This window comes from Diplotaxodon limnothrissa, linkage group LG9, assembly GCF_057381915.1.
Source record: "Diplotaxodon limnothrissa isolate DT_005_m linkage group LG9, D_limnothrissa_male_GT1.1, whole genome shotgun sequence".
Classification (NCBI taxonomy): Eukaryota; Metazoa; Chordata; class Actinopteri; order Cichliformes; family Cichlidae; genus Diplotaxodon; species Diplotaxodon limnothrissa.
Window position 1 is genome coordinate 25,223,478 of NC_140604.1, and position 23,121 is coordinate 25,246,598.

General features: G+C 41.2%; 1 protein-coding gene across 1 annotated transcript; it reads left to right on the forward strand.

Moving 5' to 3' along the window:
* The first annotated feature begins 136 nt into the window (after nucleotides 1-136).
* On the forward strand, nucleotides 137-22,012 carry drd3 (dopamine receptor D3). Its single transcript, XM_085362336.1, has 7 exons — nucleotides 137-427; nucleotides 6,466-6,578; nucleotides 9,866-10,002; nucleotides 13,479-13,672; nucleotides 17,251-17,316; nucleotides 19,836-20,205; nucleotides 21,816-22,012. Exons 1-7 carry the CDS (start codon nucleotides 137-139, stop codon nucleotides 22,010-22,012), a joined length of 1,368 nt encoding a protein of 455 aa, XP_085218462.1.
* Nucleotides 22,013-23,121: the final 1,109 nt, after the last annotated feature.

Here is a 23,121-nt window from a genome sequence, read left to right on the forward strand (position 1 = left end):
TTCTATGGGTAAATTCACCTAATGACTAAAGTGTGGGAATCCAAAAGGAAACAGAAGGTTGTGTGTTTATTCCAATACTCTTTTCTTTGGGCAGGTCTGCCAAACATCTCACCTCCCATGTCACTGGGACGTCTCAATGGCGATGTTTAGCAGCTCGGAGCGGCTCTGGAATGAGTCAGAGCGCCTCAGATGGGATGAGAGGAATGAGACCTTGGAGGCACCATGGCAGGATGAAGGGGAGCGCAATTACTATGCCATGCTGTACTCCCTGCTTATCCTAGCCATCGTGTTTGGGAACGTGTTGGTGTGTCTGGCCGTGCTGAGGGAACGTTCCCTCCAGACAACCACCAACTACCTGGTGGTGAGCCTGGCTGTGTCTGACCTGCTCGTGGCCTCTCTGGTCATGCCCTGGGCTGTCTACCTGGAGGTGAGTGTCTGCATTTACATCCTTCAGTATCTCACGCATGTTCTTTTCAATAGCGTTTTAAAAATGTATTGTAATTACATCCATATAGAAGGATTTTCTTTACATATTTTGGAGGTTGAATGGTCATATTTTGCACTGTTTGGCAGAGGTTTCATTCCTGCTGCTAATGTTTAGAGTAGCAGAAGCTGAATCAAACTTTTATCCATGCTGAGGTGGGATCTGACAGAAATGGAACTCATTTGCGTTGGTCTGTTTTTCCCTTTGAATTTTCTTGTGATGCACTACACCGCTTCCAGCTCTCCGCTTATTCTTCTCCACCATGCCCGCACTTCAACTCTTTAACCTGAATTCCAGAGAACATCACAGAGTTGCAGGGGGCAAAATGAGACAAGAAGATTTCAGGTCATTTTGTGCCCAGTGTTCTCACTCAGTTGCCCCATAATATTACAACAGGTCTTTGCACTGATGATCTTACCCTGCTGGACAAATTCTGATGCAACGTGTTCTTGCCAGCCTGCAGGGCCTTCCACAGAAATACACTGTTTGGTCTTTGAGATACTCCTCAACATGTGGCTGGGATTGGTTTGAAACAGAAGTTGATATTTGCTTTCAGCGCCAGTTTGAGCTGAAATCTCATGGATGCACATGCAGATACCCACAGCAGGACTTCCAAAGAGCAATTTAATTTTCTTCTTATTAGAAAAGCTTTAGAAGAATCGGACCTTAAAGGAAATTACAGCCAAACAGAAACCAGCTAAAGTGTTAAGGTCAAACGTTTTGCCCCTTCTAATTACACCTTGGTAGTTCATTTTTAATTAGTACCCTGCAATATTCCCACTAACAGCTGCAGAAGTGCCGCCTAACAGCAAATAAATCATGGAGAGCCCTGAAGCAGGGGGGAAGCAAGACATGATTAGAAATATGGAGGATGTAGACGGGATAAAATACCGTTATTTAGGAGTGAATGAGTTGAGATTATGAAGAGAACAGAGGAAAGTTGTGTGGAAGACAAAATAAAAAAGCTAAACTCAAAGAGGGAAAGGATGAGGGTCATTTGAGCTTATTACATGGTGACAGCTGTGTGGGTGATCCAAAGACAGTAATGATGATGAAAGTATTTTAGGTAGTGATTCAGTATTTATGTAGATTATGCATAATTGCTTAAGGATATATTGAATATTAAATAAGGGCGTCATCTGCTCTGTAATTGGCTGAGCCGCAGATGATAAAGAGGCTTCTGCAAACTTGTGAATTTCATTCTTATCCAACCTTCGCAGCAAAAAGCTTTTTATAGTTTCTGTTCACTTTTATTTACTACTTGAAGATTACTCACTAGTGTAACATAGTTTTTCTGGTAATTATCGCTTTCCTTCGTGTTACTTGCTGTTCACCAGCTCCATTAAGTATGCAGGTGCACATGACCATCAGACAACCACACTTCACTAAGGTCACTGAACGCTGCAAATTTACTTCAGGCAGGCTCATAGGTGTGTATAGAACAACCTCCTTGAAGCTCGCAGAGACAGAGAGTGTTCCTGCAGGACAGGTGTTTGCCAACATGAGTCCTGAAGTCCGGTTGTGTTTAATAAGCAGCCAACCTTTCATGCAAGAATTTTGCACAGTGTCAGCAGAAAGTGCTTTTTCTCCTGCAGTGCAGAAGATTCAACAGCAGACCGACCCAAAAAAAAGTAATTACACACCCAGTGAGCAGAAGTTGACAAATTAACCCTCCTGCCATCCTTTAAAAAACTCACACCCATCACCCTAGGGACCATTCTCAGCCACGCCATAAAAAGACCATATATCCATATTTTATTCCACTTTAAATTAGCCAACCTTGTAAAACTACTTCTCCCTGAAATATTCATGTAAAGTTTTAATTATATTTTCGTTGTTTTAACCCTTCAAATCCCAGTGTTATTACATGAGCGCCCTGTGTTATAAGCCCCAAAAACCAAAAAACGAAACTAAATATTTCCACAAAAAACCAGTTGAAGTAATATGTGATTGTCATTATAAGTAGGCCTTTAGATGGACCAAAGATTGGCACCAACATACATTTTGACCTGCCATTATTTTTTTTGCATTTTTTTTGCAATTTAAAAATTAAAACTTCAAGGCCCTGAGTCTTCATTGACATCCAAGAAAAGAAGAAAAAATAAAATCATATGATGATAATTTGGGGTTGAAAAATAGCGTTTATAATGGAAGTCAATGGGCAGAAAATGGTCCCCAGGGTGATGGGTGTGGGGATTTCTGCTGCTCAGCCATTTTAGGCTGATTTAAGGAATTCACACTGGAATATTAACATTGACAGGTAAAAACTATCCTGTGGCAAGTTTGGTTATATTCCACTGAACACAGTGGAAATGGCAGCCATTTAACACATAGCAGTGGCACAAAAAGGTCCCAAGAAGGCAGGAGGGTTAAAGATGATTACATCCTCCGAAAGGTAAATTTAGGGCGCCATAAACCTCGACAGGGTTCAGTCATGGGTTTAACTTCCTAGCGAGCAGCTATGTTGTAAAAGCATGTGCTACTTTTTTTTAAATTTGGAGTTGGATCTCCTCATTTCAGATTCAAAGGGGAGCTTATTAAACACTGTAAAAACTGGTTATTAAAAGATAATATGACACAAAAGTCCAATATTCATTATTTTAGAGTAAATTTAAAAGAATATTGTTTTAAAAAAAGGCTGGGGAGAAACTTATTCAGCATCAGAGGTAAAGACTTTCAGCTCCCAAGACTAAGCACCATCACCCTGGGAGCTGTAATCTGAAGGTCTGCGGATTAACCTGATGTAGAGGGATGCTGGTGAGCTTCAGCAGGTGTGTTCTTACGAGAAAAGTCAGTGAGCGTCGCTCTTCCTGTCCTCAGCGGGAGCCAATCATGTGCCCTTGAGCAAGTCATATTATCCTTGAATGGAGCAGCTGATCTATGACTTGTACTTGAGCAAAGTGGTTGCAATGGCAGTAATGAATGAGCGCTCACGTCTAGCACTTCATCCTAAACAATGTCGCTCAGCCTCCAAAAATATGCAACATGACTGTATAGAAACGGCTCCATTTATAAAGTGGAGGCTATATTCTCTTTTTAGGGTAGTCAAGTGTTAAATGAGCCGGTTCATATATAGCACTTTTATACTCGAGCACTTGGAGCGCTTTGTACGACTTGCCTCATTCACACGAGCACTTTTTATACACCTTTATATCTAACATTGACACGCCAATGAATGCATCGGAGCAACTTTGGCATGCAGATTAGCAGTCAGGAATTGAACTACCAACGTCTGATCTAGTCTTATAATTAGCTTGTGCATTCTCAGTAAAAAACATACAGTACTTTACGAGTCAAATCTGTTAGGGTACCTGGGCTGTTGACCCAGTGTTTTGAGTTTTTTATTATTATTGAACTTTGATTTTGTCATTATTTATATTTCTAGTATTTTGGTTTCTATGTTAGCATTCTTAGTCTCCTGGTTTCTGTCTCTGCTTCATGGTTCCTCTGTCTCCCCTGTCACCTGTATCCCCTTGTTGGGGCTCTGTGTTATGTTTCCTGTTTTACTTTGAAAGTCCGTGTCAGTGTTTCTAGTTTTGTTTTCCTTGTCTCTTGAGGTCTGATTTGTCCCAGCTCTGTTTCCCTCCCATCTCCCATTCCCTAATTGCACCCTCTGTGTATTTAAGTCCTGTGTTTTCCTCGGTCTCTGTCGTGATCTCCATCATCTCTTACTGTGTGTTCTGTCTGTCAGCCTGCATACCTTGTTTAGTTTATTTTTATTTTCAGTTCAGTTATTTTTTGCCATCCTGCAGTAATGCTGTGTTTGAGTTCACCTTTTTGCCTCCATGAGTCTGCACTTTGGGTCCACCATTACTGCCTGCCGCACACAGACATGACAACATCATCCCTGGATCGATGACTTGTAATCGATGACACCTGTTCAGCTGCTCATTAGTACAAATATGTAATCAGCCAATCACATGTATTACTTTCAAAGCATTTAGGTACGTAGACATGGTCAAGACGACCTGCTGAAGTTTGAGCATTAGAATGGGGAAGAAAAGTAATTTAAGTAACTTTGAATGTGGCATAGTTGTTGGTTCGTGTCTCAGAAACTGCTCATCTGCTGGGATCTTCACACACGACCATCCCTGAGGTTTACCAACCTTGAAGCAGATGAACTACAGCAGCAGAAGACCACACCAGGTGAAAGTGAAGCTACAATTCACGTGGGATCAATAGGCGAGATAATAGTTGACTGGAAAAACATAACATTGGCTGGCCTGATGAATCTCAGTTTCTGCTGCAACATTTCAGATGGGAGGATCAGAATCTGTCTTAAACAACATGAAGACATGGATCCATCCTGTCTTGTATCAACCGTTCAGGGTGCTGCTGGTGTATATTTGGTGTATATTTTCTCGGCATACTTTGGACCACTCTGTGCCAATTCAGCATAACTTCATTACCACAGCCTACCTGAGTATTGTTGCTGAGCATGTTCATGCCATTATGACCACAGTGTACCCATCTTCTGATGGCAGCATTAAGCAGCATAACATATTATTACACAAAGCTCAGATCATCACAAACTGGTTTCTCGAACATGACCATGACTTCACTGTCTTCAACTGGCCTCCACAGTCACCAGGTCTCAATCCAATAAAAGAGCTTTAGTATGTGGTGGAACAGGAGATTCATATCAAGCTCACGGTCAATAGTTCAAAACATGATTTCTACTTCTCCCTGGGTGGTGGCTTTATTTGCCTGACTTTTTGTATTGGTCTCACACACTTATTAAAATAATTTAGAGTCCTCTTCCATTATGTTGCAGTGCTGTTTACATGCATGAACATAATGTGTGTAGAGCCCTTATTTATTGGAAATGTATTTAATTGGGGCCACAAAGATTTAAAGCATGATCTAGGTTCTTTATTTCTTTAAACATCTAGTTCTTGGTTAGTGTTTGGGCTTAAAATCAAGATGAGAGAGGTGCCACAGCAATTTGCTTGAATAGATGCAGGCATTCATGACTCAGTATGATGAGGCCCAATTCCTTCCATTTTACTGAAAGCATAAAGATTTTCACTGTCAATGAAGCTGGTACATAAAACACTGCATTGCAATGTTGTATTTCAAGCAACAACTGTGGAAAACACTGACTTCCAGGAAACGGTGTCTCATGTGAGCACACTAAATACTTAGAAATTGAAGAGAAACAGTATGTAGTTTCAAACTGGTACACAACGCAAAGCTGTTCTTCAATTTTCACACCTTTAGTTTGTGGAAGAATTTGTGTTGAAACTTTGTTATCTTAGTAGCAATCATAACCACAAAAAATAGCAAAAAGAAGCTAATTTTACCTATTTACATACTTGTATGTGTATGTGCATATTCCCATGTGTGCCTGCTGCCTCTCTGTGTAGGTAGGCATATATTCACATGCTGGATTTGAGAGATTCAGTAGTGAGGCAATGCTGCTTGGATCCCATTTATCTCTGTCAGACAGTTATTACCAGGTATTATAGTGCCTGAATGAAAGCCTGTCGACTTGAGTAAGACTCTGCTGGGGAGGAAGAGGTGGGAGTACTGGTGTGTTAACTGGAGGCTTATGCCCTTTGTGAAAAAAAGTCTGACAAACACCTTCAGTGTAATTAAACCTTGCATTTAGATGGGCACCCTCCTTCGGCTTATTTCCATGCCACTCATCACAGCACTGGAATAACAGGACTTTTTGCACTTGAGTACTTCAGATTACCTCGCTACAAATCTGAAACACTATATCATAACATAAACACACATTAATAAACCAAAGTGATATCCCGGTAGTGTGTCAGGGTTAATATGTGACTCATGCTGGCAGCTCAGACTTGATTTTCTTTATGTAATTTGGGCCAAAGTGCCTCTTGTGTGCCCTTTTTTTCCCTTCTTCACGAAACCTTTTTGTCACCTGCGCTGCACTTCACACTTGACTGTGAAGAAGGGGAAGAAAAGGAGGGGGAAACGTGAGTGTTGTTAATCTGCCTGTCTGTCCTTTGCAGGTGGTCGGCGGAGCCTGGCTTTTCAGCCGCCTCTACTGTAACGTCTTTGTCACGCTGGATGTGATGATGTGCACCGCCAGTATTCTCAACCTGTGCGCTATCAGCATTGACAGGTGAGTGCGAGTGTGTGTGTGTGTGTGTGTGTGTGTGTCTTTATCTTTTTGCTGCAGTTACTATGTATGACTACAGATGTTGCCATGACATCTCCAGTGTAAATGTCATCTCTGTTAGACTTTTTTTCCGTCACCTCGCCACGTAGACATTTCAAAGCTCGCTGAAGGATTAAAATATTTTCCCCATCTTGCTCGTATCTTCTTGATAGTTGTGTGTCTGTGTGTGCATCTCAGCGTGCAAGTTTCTCACAACGAGAGACAGTGAGAAAGTAACAGGAGTGAGCATGTGCATGCAGGCTAGGTGTTTTTAGGTTTTTGGCTAATTGCTGAGAAGATGTTTGTGCCATTGCACAGGAAAATGTCAAGCATGAGGACCTCGAACCTCTCCTGCAGCATCTGGTGTTTACATCATTATTTGCGTAGGTTTTGTTCTTGTATCAAAGTGAACATTTAATATCTCTAAAGGGTCTTTGAACTTGGAACCCCACAGGCATCAGGGGTTCAACTGCACAGGATGAATACACTGATGCATAAGAACTCTCGGGGGGATATATTTGCTCAGCCTGTATGGAGAAGGGAGTGTTTGCCTTTCTCTGCAGCGAATACGACTGCAGGGGAAAATGAGCGCTTTCATGAGTTTGCATGACAGTAAATGTTTTATAAGTCCCAGTTTCACTTTGTGTGACTCTGAGTTTTTGGTATTATTTCAAATACATTCATTTGCCGCAATAACAAACAAGGTTCTCCTGCAGTATTTGTTGTGGGGTTTTAACACATTGCTATTACTCTTGATTTGTTACTCATTATATTACTTTATATTGCATCATTGCCTAAGATACAGCTACAGCTAACTTAGAATTGCCAATAAATTAACATGGATGTATTCGGACCATGGAAGAAAGCTGCTAGAGAAAACTCACATGGGCACAGGATGAACATGCCAACTCCACAGAAAAAGACCCAACAAATGAGCAGATCTGAACCACTCTGCCAGATAAGGAGGAAACGTGAAACCAGAGTGGTGGCCACATATCAACAAGAATCTCTGTCCAAGCAAGAGCCGTCAAAGACCACATTTCCTCCAGAGCTGAGAACTCCCTCCACAAAGCGAGTCCCTGGACGAAGGATCTCTGGCTCCAGCTTAGATTTCCTCAAGAACATCAAAACGATATCTGCCAATTTTTGTTACATCAATATGATAAGCATTTGTGAGGATATAATGGGAAACGGCCCTACCTCACAGTGGTGAAGACTACTTCCAAAGAGTCCTCCTTTGGATCGACTCCAAAAGTGAATCACTTCTAAGTTGGGCCAGGGCCCAAAACGTCAATGCAAATCTGTTCAGAAATTATTTTTTTTTGAGTAAATTGGACAAAATATAAACATTAAAAAAACCAATCCCACAACCCCCTTGGTGGAGGTTATAAAAAGTAAAATATAACATTCCTACACTTAATTTTAGTAGTGATATTTTTATAATGCCAGCGAGAAAATGCTCACAGTGTGGTGGGAGTTTCTTCTAGTCAAAAACCTACAGAGACATCTGCAGCTTCGATCACTTAGAGAGCTTATCGTGAGAGTTTGTCACTTGTTCACTATTCCAAAGACACTTGCTACTGGTTCTTGGTTTATTAACAATGAAATAATCAGATATAAATAACCAAACTTCCATAATGAAGCGTCGAGTGTAAAGAATAATAACAATGCAAATGCAAATAATGCAAATGCTCGAGGTAGATAGTAACGAATTCTATTGAACTGCAGGTGCAGTTGAAACTGCACTGAGCTAAACAAACACTAGTTAGACTTCAAAATAACTCAAGTCCAAAAGCAAAAGAACAATGAAAACAGCACACGAAATAGAAAACAAGAATCTAAAAAAAACCTCAAACTCATAACCCTGAATCCAAAATCCAGAACAACAGCAAAAAATAAATAAATCTTGCTATGTCAATGCTGTGTTCATGAAATGTGTCTCCTGTCAGAAGTGGCCAAGAAATCATTATAAATGAATTAATAAACAACAAAACCAACAATGAGAATCCGGGTTTAATGAGGCAACATGGCACAACAGAAATGCCATGGAGCTCTGAGGCCAAAACAGGGCAGTGGCCCCAATTCCAGAGCATATAAACATGTTAATCTGGCAGCGATTGTATCCTGTAAAACTTTCCTGACATCATTTTTTTGTACGAATCCAACTGGTTAAATACTTTATGGGGCTGTCTTCACAATTAAATTAGCAAATTAGATATCCTGAAACCCTTCTTTTATTTGTTGGACTGCTTGATTCTTTTGGATGTTTCATAATTTGCACCTGAGCAATGAAGTCGTCCTGAACGCTGCTCTTCTTCCTGTTTAATACAGAAGTCAAAAGCACCTCTGCAGCATCAGATGTTTGTGTGCTTCTAAATTAATGCAAAGCCCCTGGGACATTGCGTGTCACTGAGATCATTTTTACCTTCGCAGCAGCGCCGTTAGTTTATCGCATTGATCTCTTTGAAAACAGAGGATTTGTCAGCTTTCAACGGCTCTTCAGAAGCAGCGTAAATACGCGATAACCCAAGTTCTACCGTGAAACTTCAAGGAGAATTGTCCCGGTGAAAGTACTTACAGTTTAAGTCGTGCTTTGAGTGGTGATTTTAAGAGTTGATGAAACTAAAGGTGTAACGTAAAGCAGCGCTTGATCAATAAAGGTTGCCTATAATTTTTTTTATCATTCAACTTTTTTCCTTTCTTTTCCTTAATTTTTTTTTAAATCTTTGCATTTATTCTAACCCAGCAGCGCCGTGGCAGGAGGTTAAAGGCAAAGGGAAGCAGCGTGGGAAGAATATTTTTAGTGGATGTCCGCGTTTGGCTCCGGGTTTCACTCTGCATTTTGCCCAGAGAAGAACAGGAGTAATTAGCCTGATGAGGATAAACAATCATGGCAGTTGTCTGGCTCTAAACAACATTACATCACATCTATTTTGGGTTGGGTTCCAGCATAATTGCAGCTTCTTCTAGGCTATTGCTGGACAGTTTTTCCGGGCTCATTATACACTCTTGGCATATAGAGTCTAAATAATAGTGCCTGGTACGCCTTCCCATTGTTGGTCTTTATACCATCCACTTTTTCTCTGCATTGCATTTCTTGGCATCCCCAAAGCCCAACATTCTTTTTCTCCCTCTAATTATTCCCTTTTGCAGGACCGCATCAGCACTTTTTCCTTCATTCAAATGTCACCACCTGTCCTCTGTACAAATACGTCTGCAAAGCAAACTCTAATCCTTGTCTGTGTCTGCAGGTATACGGCAGTAGTGATGCCCGTCTTGTACAACACCACTCATCGCTCCAGAAAAAGAGTGTTTGTCATGATTGCTACCGTGTGGGTCTTGGCCTTCGCGGTGTCCTGCCCCCTGTTGTTTGGATTCAACACCACAGGTCAGCTCAGCAACATTTCGACTTTGGCTTGTTTTCTGGTTAACGTTAATTACGTAATTTAGAATTAAAGTTTAGTGTTCTTAGCATTTAGGATGGCCGTGGCGAGTAACTCAAGTGCTGTAAACATTTCATGTGTCGTCTGAGTTTTGTCAAGTCTGTGAAAGTAACAGCAAATGATATTATTGGCATTAAGAGCTGAAGCATGTCGAATCTGAAGGATGTGGGCAGATCAGGGAAGCAGAGTCTAATGCAGTATTCCTGTCATGTTGTGAGGATGTAATCACAGAGAAAATGACCATTCATGTCACACATTTGCAGCGTTTTCACAGAGTTTGAGATTTTGTGCAATTTCTGACAGCTACAATATTTCCTGTTAAAAAATAAGTAAATTTATAAACCAACAAGTGGAAGATTCACTGCAATGCCACAACTGCTGCTGTTGGTTATTAATAAAACCCAGCGTTACAGCTTTTCTCATTTGGATGTTGTTACTTACACAAGTAAGAGCGTTTACCATCAACAGATGGTGAATCTGCTCAGATGAACATTTTACAGGTGTAGAAGCCTGACTAAGGAGAAGAAGAGCGAGGGAGGATTGTAGTGTAGCAAGGAGATTACAACAGGAGGGAGGTGCAGAGGGTGGATGCAGTGTTGATGGTGGGTTTTCTCCTGTTACAGTGCAACGGGAGCATTAGGTGAGGTTGATAAGTATGCATGACCAAAAGACACAGCAGGATGTGCAGTGATTCCTGTACTGTGCACAGTAGGGCTATTTTTTATTTTGCATGTGTTTTTATACAGATACTTTTCTATGCTGTTCTGTATTTATTCTAACAGCGTTTTACTCTATTGTGGGATCAGTGCAGGAACAAAAATCCCCTCATTCTTGTCTGCAAGTAGAACATAAAATCTTGAACTCAGCATCTGAAGTATTCAGCTCATCCAAGTATCCACTTTCATACACAATCGTGGTCAGAAAACCTATAGTTTTATACTCGAGGCATTCACTGTCAGTGAAACCAGGTAGGACAGAGAGTCTTTTGCTTTTTAACACTACATCATTTTTGATTTGGGTTGCTTATTGCTTGTTTACAAATGTGTTGTAGCGTGGCATTACATCTGCTACGGCCCTGCCTCTGAAATAGACAAGCTTATATTGAGCAAACAAAGAGAGCATTCACACAATGAATTTCAGAGCATAAAACAGCTATCCGCTCAAGGAACATGGAGCCAAACACTGTCATGAGGCCAAAAATGGCTCCACTGTTATGTCCTTTGGAGTGAATGATGATTATAGTTCAAAATGCTTTCATATTTTTACTTCTTCCAGTTAAAATTACACTTACAATAAATTGCCGCTTGCTATTTTCCTCATTTTAAAATGTTGCTATTAAAGCATTAATTGGACATGTTCTAAATTACTATAAGCACTCATTAACCCCGATCATGCCTGGGTGCTCACTGACACACTCACTTGCTTCTTCATTAGTTACACATTGCTAGTACTGGGTTGGTTCCTCCTTCTGCCTTCAGAAGTGCTTTAAGTCATCATGGCACAGATTCAGATTCGGCATCACATCCATGATGTCAAACACCTGTTCGAGCAAATCCCAAAGGTGCTCTACTGGAGAGATTGAGATCTGGTGAATGTGGAGTACATATGAATCGATATTTGGTAAAATAAATAAATAAATAAAAATGGGACAAGAATATTACACCACCATTGTTTGGATGCTTTCAGGTGGTTGAAACTCATCAGAGCAGGCAACATTTTTCAAATCTTCTGCTGTTCAATTTTGGTGACCCGATGTGAATTGTCGTCTCAAGGCGCTTTATATTGTGTGGTAGACCCTACAACAATACAACAGAGAAAACCCTAACAATCATATGACCCCCTGTGAGTAAGTGCTTTGGCAACAGAGGGAAGGAAAAACTCCCTTTTAACAGGATGACACCTCCAGCACAGCAGGTTCAGGGAGGGGCGGCCATCTGCCGCAGTTATATGAGCAATTATTTGAGTTACTGTTGCCTTGCTATCAACTCAAAGCAGTCTGGCCATTCTCCTCTGACCTCTGGGATAAACAAGGCATTTTCACCCTGAGAACTGCAGCTCACTGATATTTTCTCTTTTTCGGCCCATTCTCAGGAAACCCTAGAGATGGTAGTACACTAGCACAGCAGATCAGCACTTTCTGCAATACCACGCCACAATCAAAGTCACTGAAATCACTTTCTTATTTCAACACTTTCTTCTCTACTTCAAAGATTGCACTTGATTGATTGAATCATTTATGTCCATTAAACCTCCTCTTAATACACTGTTTCATTGGAGGCCTTTTTTGTATCTTTGGTAAGTGGCTGTTTTATATATTTAATACTTGTTTATTTATCCCTGTCTTCTTTGCTTTTGATCCTTTTAGATTTTTGTATTGATTTATTCATGATCCGTGCTCCTTTTATGGTTGGTTTTTATTTTTGTTCTTTTGTTGTTTTTAATTATTGTAGGAAGTCCTTCAAAGAAAAAACTTTGCAACTTTGTTTGCTCTGTCACACATTTTTCTAGCTAACAAGAAAAGTAAAGCAAATATTTCTTTTGTCCTTTCAAAATATTGTTTGCATTGCAGTCTGATTGGATGAGGTTACGTCAAGTGGAAAACAGATGCCGTCTTGTTTATTGTTAAAAATCATTTGTGTTTTCCAACACTGAAGATGTGCTGTAAAGCCAAATCACATATAGTTTGAAGCTAAATAACGAAATATGAACAATGTCACCAGCAGCTATTTTAATTTCAATAGCCAGCAGCAACACAGATGCATGAGTGAACACACACAATTAAGACCATTAGTGAAACACAATGTAAAGCAAATCACAGACGTGCAAGCACTAAGTTTAGTCTACCTATAGCCAGAGTGAAACAACGGCTGTTTATTGCAGGAATCTGACCACTCAGGGGCGGAGACCGGGGTGGGGTGGGGGGGGTCCTGTTAGGTCTGAAATCCTTCGTCTTTCTTTTGAAGTAATCGACTGACACGGATCAGCTCAAACAGACAAATCTGTTTTGTTCCCAAACAAAAAAGAAATAATCAGTACTCTGAGTCTAGCAGCTGAAGGTAGTTTGGAGAGTGGCACCAAATAGATTGTATCTATCCATCCTTCATCCCACTCTCTGTGTGACATGATTTTGGATGAGGAATTTGTCAGCCTTTATTATATGAAGTGGTCTCTTATCCTGAATTTATTGCTCAGTTCTTGTCAGATCAGTTATGTCTCTATCGTGCAGTGATCTCTGTTGGGGTATAGCATGTGTTCGATATATAGGCATTATATGAAAAGAGGACAAACGATCAAGGCTATTTTCAAGATTGACAGCATACTCTGGGGTCAGAGAGCCAGCTTTAAATGATGATGTTTGTCTCTTTTATTATCCTATAATTTTAAGGCTGTTTTCCATAATGATATTTTCCTTTTATTGCAGACGACCCTTTGGTGTGCTCCATCTCCAACCCTGACTTTGTGATCTACTCTTCTGTGGTGTCCTTCTATTTGCCGTTTATTGTCACTCTGCTGGTTTACATCCGCATCTACGTCTTCCTCAGGATGAGGCGGAAGAGGATCACTTTTGGACAGGCCAGTGGGAAGGTGCAGCCAGGCTCCACCCCACCGTCTGTGGTGAGTCGGTTTCCATTATTAGTTTTTTTAGTGGTGCACGGTATAGTAAAAGATGCTTTATGAGATAGTTAGTTTAACAATAATTATCTATTGATTCTAAAAATCTATTTAGAGGAGCAGCTTTGGGGGTCATCATGAAGAAGTTTTTGACCTTGTCATAAAAAGCCACAAAATCTTCCAAACATTTATGAATAACAATAAGATTCACTTGATTACTTACACTGAGATTGCCTTGACTCTTTTATAATGAGCTCATGATGTTTAGAACTGTAGATGTGCTGTTATAATGATTTAATAATCATCTGACCAGGGTGTGATTTGCCGATGGGGTTGTGAGGGATTCCGCTTCTCTGGTCTACGTGTTCCTGCTTCCACAAAATCATTTAATTATTCTATAAATGTCACATTAAAGAACAGATATTCTGACAGACGTCAGAGTATAAAGGGGCCACGGTGGTGCCCGAATTATTTTTGCTGAGGGCAAAATAAACACATCATCCTTTCTTTTTATTTTTCTTTCATATATCAAACCTAAGATGTCAAAAATAATAACTGGGCAGCTAGACCAGTTATTATACTATTATAACACCTTTCACATTCACTGTGCTCCAGTTCTGAAAAACTGTTATTTAGCTCCTGATTTATTGTAAGTGTATTTTCCTCACAGCAAATTCATCTTTCTCAGATTCTGTCTCACTCACTTATTTGCATTCACCAATTTTATGCACTGATAATGAATTACAACTCACCTTTATTTTGGACCCTTTTACAATTAGATAGATTCCCGGTGTGCACAGGGGGGGAAAAAACTCTATTAGACTCTAATAATTGTTTAATTTTAGAGTACAAAATGTAGACAAAGTGATCAACAAGAAAACCGCTGCCAGAAATACTGTAAAAGTGCCCGGGAAAAGGTGTCTTCTTCTGATATGCTGAATATTATATTATGATATGCTGAATATATTAAAAAAATCTGAATGAAAAAGTAAATAAACAAAAACAAAAAAAATGCATAATTATTTGTTGACAGTCAGAAAAAAGGTTTTCACTGGACTCCCTGAAGTGCTGTAAAAATCCAAGTACTTCAATGATTCAGTAGTTTGTGAAACCACCTTTAGTAGCAATAACTTGAGGTGTTGCTTTTCTCTATGACTGTCACGGAGGTGGAACGGACTCAGGCGCAGACTGAGAAAGCACGGTTCAACAATACTTTATTAATCACACTGGTGCGCTATGTACACTGGGGAAACACACTTCTTCGCACTTGCTCCACTCCTTGTCCAAACAATCTCCACACAAGCTGCCCCGTCGCACTCACGGGGTCCAGGGGTCACAAAAGGGCTGATCCAGGTAAACCTATTAACACAGACGAGGGTAAGTCGAAGGCAAGCACGGGAACAACAGAATCGCAATGAAGCCAGGCAATACTAACGAGAGTTACTCAATATTCCAGCAACGAGTAGCTCAGAGCCCCTGACCTAAGAAGAGCTGCAAATCACCGGAGATCAGCTGCAGGTGCGTGGGCCAAGGGCGAGAGCCCAATCAGAGCTCCGCCCACGCAGACAGGTAGGGGAGAGAGAGAGAGCAAGGCGAGGGAAGCAGAGAGAGTAAAACAACAAACACTTGTGGCCACACTGGGCTGGCCGGGGAGGCACAGGGACCATGACAATGCTTTTATCAGTCTCTTGTGTCATTGTCAAGGAGTTTTGGCCCATTCTGCCTTACGATGTTGCTCCACTTCATTTCCAGACATTCATTTCTTTACAGCTCTCTTAAGGTCCCACCACTGCATTTCAATCAGGTTGAGGTCTGGATTTTGACTCTGCAATTACAACACTTTGATTCTTCTTTTTCAGCCACTCTGTTGTGGGTTTGCTCCTGTGCTTGGGATCATTGTCCTGCTGCACAGCTGTTAGACAGATGCCCTCACATTTGACTCTAGAATACTTTGGTATACAGAGGAGCTCATAGATGACTCAATGATTGTAAGGTGCCCTGGTCTGTGTCTGCAAAACAAGACAAATCATCGTCCCGCCACCACCGTGCTTGACAGTTGGCGTATGGTGGTTTTTTTCACCAAATTTGGCACTTTGCATTATGACCCAACATCTCCAATTTGGCGTCATCTATCCAAAGGAGATCGCTCCAGATGTTTTGTGGTTTGTTTAGATGCAAATTTGCAAAGCTAAGCTCTGCCGCGTGTTCTTTTTGAAGACTTTTTCCTGGCAATTCTTCCAAACAACCCATACCGGTTTAGTCATTTTCTAATTGCACTGTGATGACCTTTAAGGTTTAATAAGCTAACTGAGGCCTATAGAGCCTGACATGTTGGTCTTGAGCTTGAATGGGAAATATGGTTGGATGTCCACTCCTAGGAAGATTGTAAGATCATGTTTTCACCACACCATCAGCTTATCACTACCCCTGCTTTTATAGAGGAACACTTTAATCAAGTGCATTTGATTAGCATCACCTGGCTGCTGCTTAATTTCTATAAAGACAGTGAGGGTCTATTTAGTTTTTCACAGGACTGCAAATAGACATCATTGTTGACACATGTGGACATTTCCATGTTTTGTTGCATAGCAAAACCAGCTGAGAATTAATAAGAAGTTAAAGTAACTTCAGTGAAAATGTTTTACTTTGATTAATGTGCGCTGATGGGGTCATGTGACCTTTATTCAAGTAAAATTGGATGGATGGATGGATGGATCTGACAAACAAAGCAAGCTTAAGTTATATTTTAGTCCTCATAATAATAATGTCGGCACAAGGGTCACATTGTTCTTTAATCTCTATTATGAGACAATTTCTTTCTCTCAACAAGCTGTCAGTTTTTCAATCGTGTCCCAGTTACATCTATCATACAGATGATGGATGTCAATAACCACAGGCAAGGATACATTAGGTCACGTTTAATACATCTGCACCCTATTATTAAAATATGGTCTATAAAAAGACAAGTCAACCCAGTGACTTGAATAGCTTTGCCACACCTAGAAGCTTCCTGAGTATTCTGGCTGTGTTCATTGCACCCTTTGTTTCCCTTTGTTCCCTCCGTTTTTACACTAGATAACAGTGCAGTCCCATTTTGGAATCTCATCCAGGAGTGGAGGCCTCCAGCTGTAAGATGCCAGCTCTGCAGGGGTTCAGGTTGAGAGAACTACGGTGGAATGATGTTTTTAAACAAGATAATAGGACTCTTACTGAGTCAAGAGAATTAACGTTTCCTATGAAGGAGGAGTATGTCTTTTTTGTGTGTTTCAAAGGCACCTATCTCTATTTTCGCAGCAAGCTTTAATTGGACTGCACAGCGTTCGGCTCGGGAGGGAGTGACTGAAGGCACAACAGGCGTAAATCCTAATTCTTTTGATTTTTAGTCCGCGTCGGGGACGCTCAATGAGAATTGGTTGAATTTTAATGAAAGCATTCTGGAGATGAAAAGAGATGGATCAATGAGTTTGAAGTGAACAGCACAAATATGTTCCACTTGTGGACTGATGGGGTTGAGGTGACGGGGTTTTGTTCATTTCTCTGGAAACCATTTTCTCTGTTGAACTTTCCTCTGATCCCCGTAGGAGACCTGTCTGCAAGAAGAGACTCCAAAGGCGAAGCACGACTTGTCACCTATAAGGATTAAAGTGGTGGGTGTTATGTTAAACCAGATTTTATTTTTTTCTATTGCTCTACTTTTGTTTTTTAACTTATATATCACTGTTTAATGCTTAGGTAACTTATATTGACTGTGTTGGAGTTTTGTAATGTGGTTGCATGAATTTTAGCTTTTCATCTCGGTGTCTCTATGACGTATTCAGATAAATTCGATTTTTTTTCTCATTTGGCTGTGTGGTCGCAGCCTGGGGGGGTCACAGAAGGAGCCAGGAATTGTGATTGTGAAGCGTGGCTCAGCAAAGACTGCGTGAGATGCACTTGCAAAATTCAGCACCTGCAAAATTCACACAGCATTCAACGGCAGAGGATTCATATCAGCAACGAAATAAAAAAGCGCGATGGGCTGAGAATATCATGCAAATTCATGTTTGTGGTCTTACTGCAAATTGTACAGTGCTTAAAAACGTGTTATTGCTGGAGAGGGAAAATTGAGATTGAATTTGTCACAGGTTTGGAAAGTTAAAGTAATTGCTGGCACAAGAGATAAATGAAACAGCTCCTAAAATGTAGCAGGATTTCCTGGCGTGTGCTGAATGTCAACTATTGAACTTGGAGTCGGGCACACTTTTAGTCCATCTGAAGAGCCCTTCAGATATGTATTGACCATAACTTTACATTTTTCTGAGTCTTATTTGCCACTTTGTTGGCTTAGCAGAGCAGCCCAGCTCTCAGCTCCACATATTTTCCGCATGAGGTTAAGGAGGATAAGCTAAAGGCAATTTCTCAATAGATATTACGAGGGGTGAGGGAAAATAGAAGGTAGAGCAGTGAAGTGTGATGACTTAATTTAAACATTAAAACCGGAATAATGTTGTTTTCAATACTCTGGGGTGGCAACACAAGCTGAAAACACAAAATTGGCACATAGTCACCTTAGTCAAGACAGGTGAAGCAAACAAATAGATATTTAGGCATTCAGCAGGCACACGGAAACGTTTAAACTTGTATTTCAATTCAGTTTGATTTATATAGCACCAAATCCCAACAGCAGTCACCCCAAAGCACTGTATATTGTAAGATAAAGACCCTACAAGAGAAAGCCATTCAATAAATTAGAGCAATCACTTGGTGACAGTGGGAAGGAAAACTGCCTTTAAACAGGAAGAAATCTCTGGCCTATCCAGGCTCAGGGAGGGGCAGCCATCTGCTGCTTGGGGGTGTTTATTGTGGATCTTTAACCTCTGTTTTGGTTTTTACCCTCTACAGAGGAAAATGTCTTTTTTTAATCCTTTTTTAAACCAGGTAGTGAAACTTTTGTGATGAAAAATCTCCTTTACAACAGTGTCCTAGAATGAGATAAGAAGTATTAATATATATCTCAATGGCAGGACAAACCAGGCCCTCTTGCTGTCTGGCTACAGTGCTAACCACTGAGCCTTCATCCTGCCTAGCTGGTTTTGTTTCATCTGTCTCTGTTGCAAATAAATGGTTGAATATGTTCACCAGATGGAAACTTTGTCTGCCAGCTGATGCTCAGATACTAGTGGCTCTGTGGTGCAGTGGTTAGCACATTTGCCTTACATGTAAAATATCCCCAGCTTGATCCTGGGAGAAGACACAAACCCAGCATCAGGGTCATACTGCACTCTGGCAGCTGGTCCCAAGTACAGATAAATGGGAGGGTTGTGTCGGGGAGTGCATCTGGCATAAAATCTGTAGATCCATCTGCTGAGGTGACCGCTTGTTTTTATTCCATTTTATATGATTTTGGTTTGTCTCTGATCTCCTACATGCGTCTTTACTGGTCTTGAATGTACCGCAGCGTGCCCTCCTATCTGTGAACACACTATTAGGATGTCTGGTTATTTACTGTTACTATTCTGCTGTGGAATTGTTCAAATTGTTCAAAATTTAGGAATCGTTGTGGCCATAATAAGATAAATTAATTATTGTTTTATTTAGCAAAGTTTCCATCACACAATTAAATCCAAATTTGTAAAAAGCACAGAGTTAATAAATGTCTTTTCTCAATTCCCTGGTGCCAGTCACACAATAAAACATCACATAATCTAAAATACACCTTGCTAATATTGTCATGGACTCCTTTTTGCCTTTAAAGCTCCCTTAATTAATAGTGGAATAGACTCAATGAGGTGCTGAAAACACATCCATGAAACAAATGTCCAGTTTCACCAGGAACTGTTACACAAAGTAACTTTAATCACCCGCGATGCTCACTTTGAAGTTCAGCAGGTTTGTTTTGGCCATGTCTCCATCCTCTAAAGCAGTTGTAGTCATGTGACTGGCTGATTCAATATTTACATTAAGGAGCAGTTCAGCTGTTTCGGTGTCCCTGAAAAAGGGACCGGTGACAGTATGTAAACCCCTTGAAAAATCACATCAGTTTGTCTGTTGGAAGCATTGGTGTGGAAGCACTTGAAAAATTAATTTCAGGCTCGAAACTGTTGTCCTGATACGTCCAGCACACCAACCCAGCATTAAGCCTTTATTGATTTCAAGCTGTCAATAACTGTGTCGTGTCTCGTGTCAGCAGAGTGAAGAACCCTCGGGTCCTTCCAAGCCTAACCTGCTCTCAGGATGCCTGTGGGGCAAACGCCCAAAGACTGGGCCGGTGGAGAACTCAGTGCTGCCCCCGGTGGACATGCAGAACTACTGTAGCATCAGCCATGCCTCGTGTGGCCGCACCGAGATGGATGTAGAGGAGGAGCGGGGGGAACGGGACCCCGACGAGAACAGCCAGATCCAACGTCCTCCTGTCAGGATGAGCTGTGAGGTGAAAGATCTGTCCAACGGGCAGACGCACACATCACTGCGGCCGATGTCTCACATCAGCAATCCCCGATTCAGGAGCATGCACGCGAGGGAGAAAAAAGCCACTCAGATGCTGGCCATTGTGCTCGGTGAGTGGAGACTGAGATAAGCTGAGGAAATGAAAGTGTAAATGTCACAGTAACACACTCTATAACACAGGCAGCTTTTAGAGAGGCGATATATGACCAAGTTGCTTATTCTGCTTCGACTTCTTTCACATTTGTAGGATTAACTCTTCTGCCACATATACCCACGACAGTACCAACACGTTTTTTTCTCACTGTGTGCATTTCCTGCATATTTTTCTTATCTATACTACAATAAATCAAGCTGAAATGTCAGGCCTCGGGTTCACTGTGTCGGCCCAGACAACGCACACACTGTAGCTCCTGACACAGCTTTCACACGCTCCAATTATCAGCCAGGTTGCTTATTTAGGCCTGGTCCAGTTAGCTCTGACACAGCATAGATCTCACTGACAAAATGTAATCAGAGGTGCCCGATTACATTACACTGGTCTCAGTGAAAGCCAGTGGCGCATGCACAGAAGACAATCCCAGCCTTGCTTTTTCATCCAAACTGACCACAACTTTACCGCAATGTCAAGACACCAATTATAGCGCTTGAATTTAATGATTGCTCAAGCTACAATGCAGCATTTACAGTCTTGTTTATACACAATAAAATGTATCCTGATGGCCGCTGATGGGTAAGACTTCAATATGACTACCGCACAAACCACAGGTTAAAACTGGTCTAATTGGCCCATTAAAAGTGTCCTCATAGGTCTGCTCACTAGCAACAGGGCAATAGTGGAAGATTTATCCATGTCTGTATTTATCTGCAGGTGGTAAACTATGTAGTTAGACACTGTAACATTTGAAGCTTACGTTAGAGCAGACAAAAGTAGGGCTTAATCCGTTCTTTATTTTATTTTATTCTTCTTTTTTTTTTCAAAACTGTCAGAGAAACACTACTTTGTGTTCACACCAAACATGAAGGGACACTTTAATGCAGCTTAACTGCATAGAAAGTGCAAATGGACTGGGTTTTATATTCCACTTTTTCATTTAATGACAAATCAAAGCACTTTAGGCTGCACGCCACATTTATGTAGCTCATATCTATGGCCAACATGCATATCTTTGGACTTTGGGAGGAAGCTGGAGTACCTGGAGGAAACCAACCGAGGCACATGGAGAATATGCAAACTCCACATAGAAAGGCGATGAGGGCGTTAAAGCAAGGACCTTGTTGCTGCGAGGTAGTGGTGCTAACCGCCACCGTGCCCACCCATCTGTGCAAAGAGGGAAATAAATTTAAATTGTTATCGTAAATCTGCGTCACAAAGCGTAACCTCGCTTTGTGTTTGTTGTGAACAAACCATTACTGTTCCTGCAGATGCAGGTTTCAACCCAGTGTAGTTATTATAGGGTTGTTAAGAAGGCTTTGGTAGATAACATTTCATTTCATTCATTTCATTCATTTATTTGTTCATTTTCAGGCACAACAACTGTTTGAGGGAGGTTTTAGCCAGCATGTGCTGTGACCATGATTAACACGAATTCTGTTTTCTTTCTCTCCTTTTCTCTTCCTTTTTATTTTAAATGTTATTACTATACCCACCACTCTGTCCGGCGTACACCTTCAATTCCGTTTTGTCCTTTCTCCATACCTCTCTGCTGTCTGCCCGCTCCAGGGGTGTTTCTCATCTGCTGGCTGCCTTTCTTTGTGACTCACATTCTGAACACTCACTGCAGGACATGCTACGTGCCTCCTGAACTTTACAGTGCTTTCACCTGGCTCGGGTATGTCAACAGCGCCCTCAACCCTGTTATCTACACCACCTTCAACATCGAGTTCAGACGGGCCTTCATCAAGATCCTCAGCTGCTGAGGAAGGAGCCACGTCAGGAAATTTAAATGGAAATGAGGCTGCGCACCCGCGCTACAAGTCCGGCGCGGAGCATTTAGTAAACAGTGGCCAGAGAGGTGCATGCTTTGTGTGCTGCATAAGTTACACAGCGGCACCAAGGTGAAGCACAGAAATGGACAAACACTGCAGGGTACAATAAATGCAAATACAGATGGAAGTTTACTTTTCGGACTCCGACGAGGGCTAAAGCTTTCATTTCTCGACATGGCTGGGATTGTATTTGAACAGTATGACTCCTCAAATGACACTTAAACATGCATACAGTCTTATTTATAGCACAAGCTTTGGGCTTTCTTGTGGATGTGGGTTGTGCATTATGTGTACTGCTCATTGGCACGCTTCATCCATTCAGTACTTTCAGATTGATGGAAGTGTGAGAGACTGAAAAACTGACTGTAGAGCTGCAGGCCGCTTCGTTCAGAAGCCTGCTGCTAACGTAATGTGTTGACTAATTGATGGTACTCATGTGCTCCGCTCACGCTCTTTCAATTCGATGTAGCTGTGAAGGCTCTGGGGTAAAAAAAAAAAAAAAAAAGGATCCTTAAAGCTGAAAAATTGATCGCAAAGATGCAGGCCTCAGTTGTCTGGGGGCAAATGCCACCGCACTGTGTGGACTAACTCCTCTCAGCTCTCTGTCATCACGCCGGTCCTTGAAGATTGTCCTGGTCTGGAGACATTGTGCTCAGTGTGGATTCATCCATTCATTAGAAATGTGTGATGTTTTAATGTGATGCAGAGTGGAGACATTCAGTTTTTTTGTTTGTTTGTTTGTTTTTTAAAGCGACTGTCTATTTATCCGCAACCCTCCCTATGACTTCATCAGAGCTGCCTGCTTGGCTGCTCTGATTGGCTGCGCAACTGAATATTTACTGCATTATGTTGTCAATAAAATAAAATAAAAATAGATGAAACATTTTTGAGGCTCATGTATGCGTGCATACATCTAAATGTTACTTGTCATGAAAGATGCCATTAGAGTTTGGTGCATAAAAGAGTTCTGCAGAGGACCGTGGAGGAGCCAAGCTGAGTGACCACGATACTTTGAAGATTTAAGAAACAGAGAGAGGATG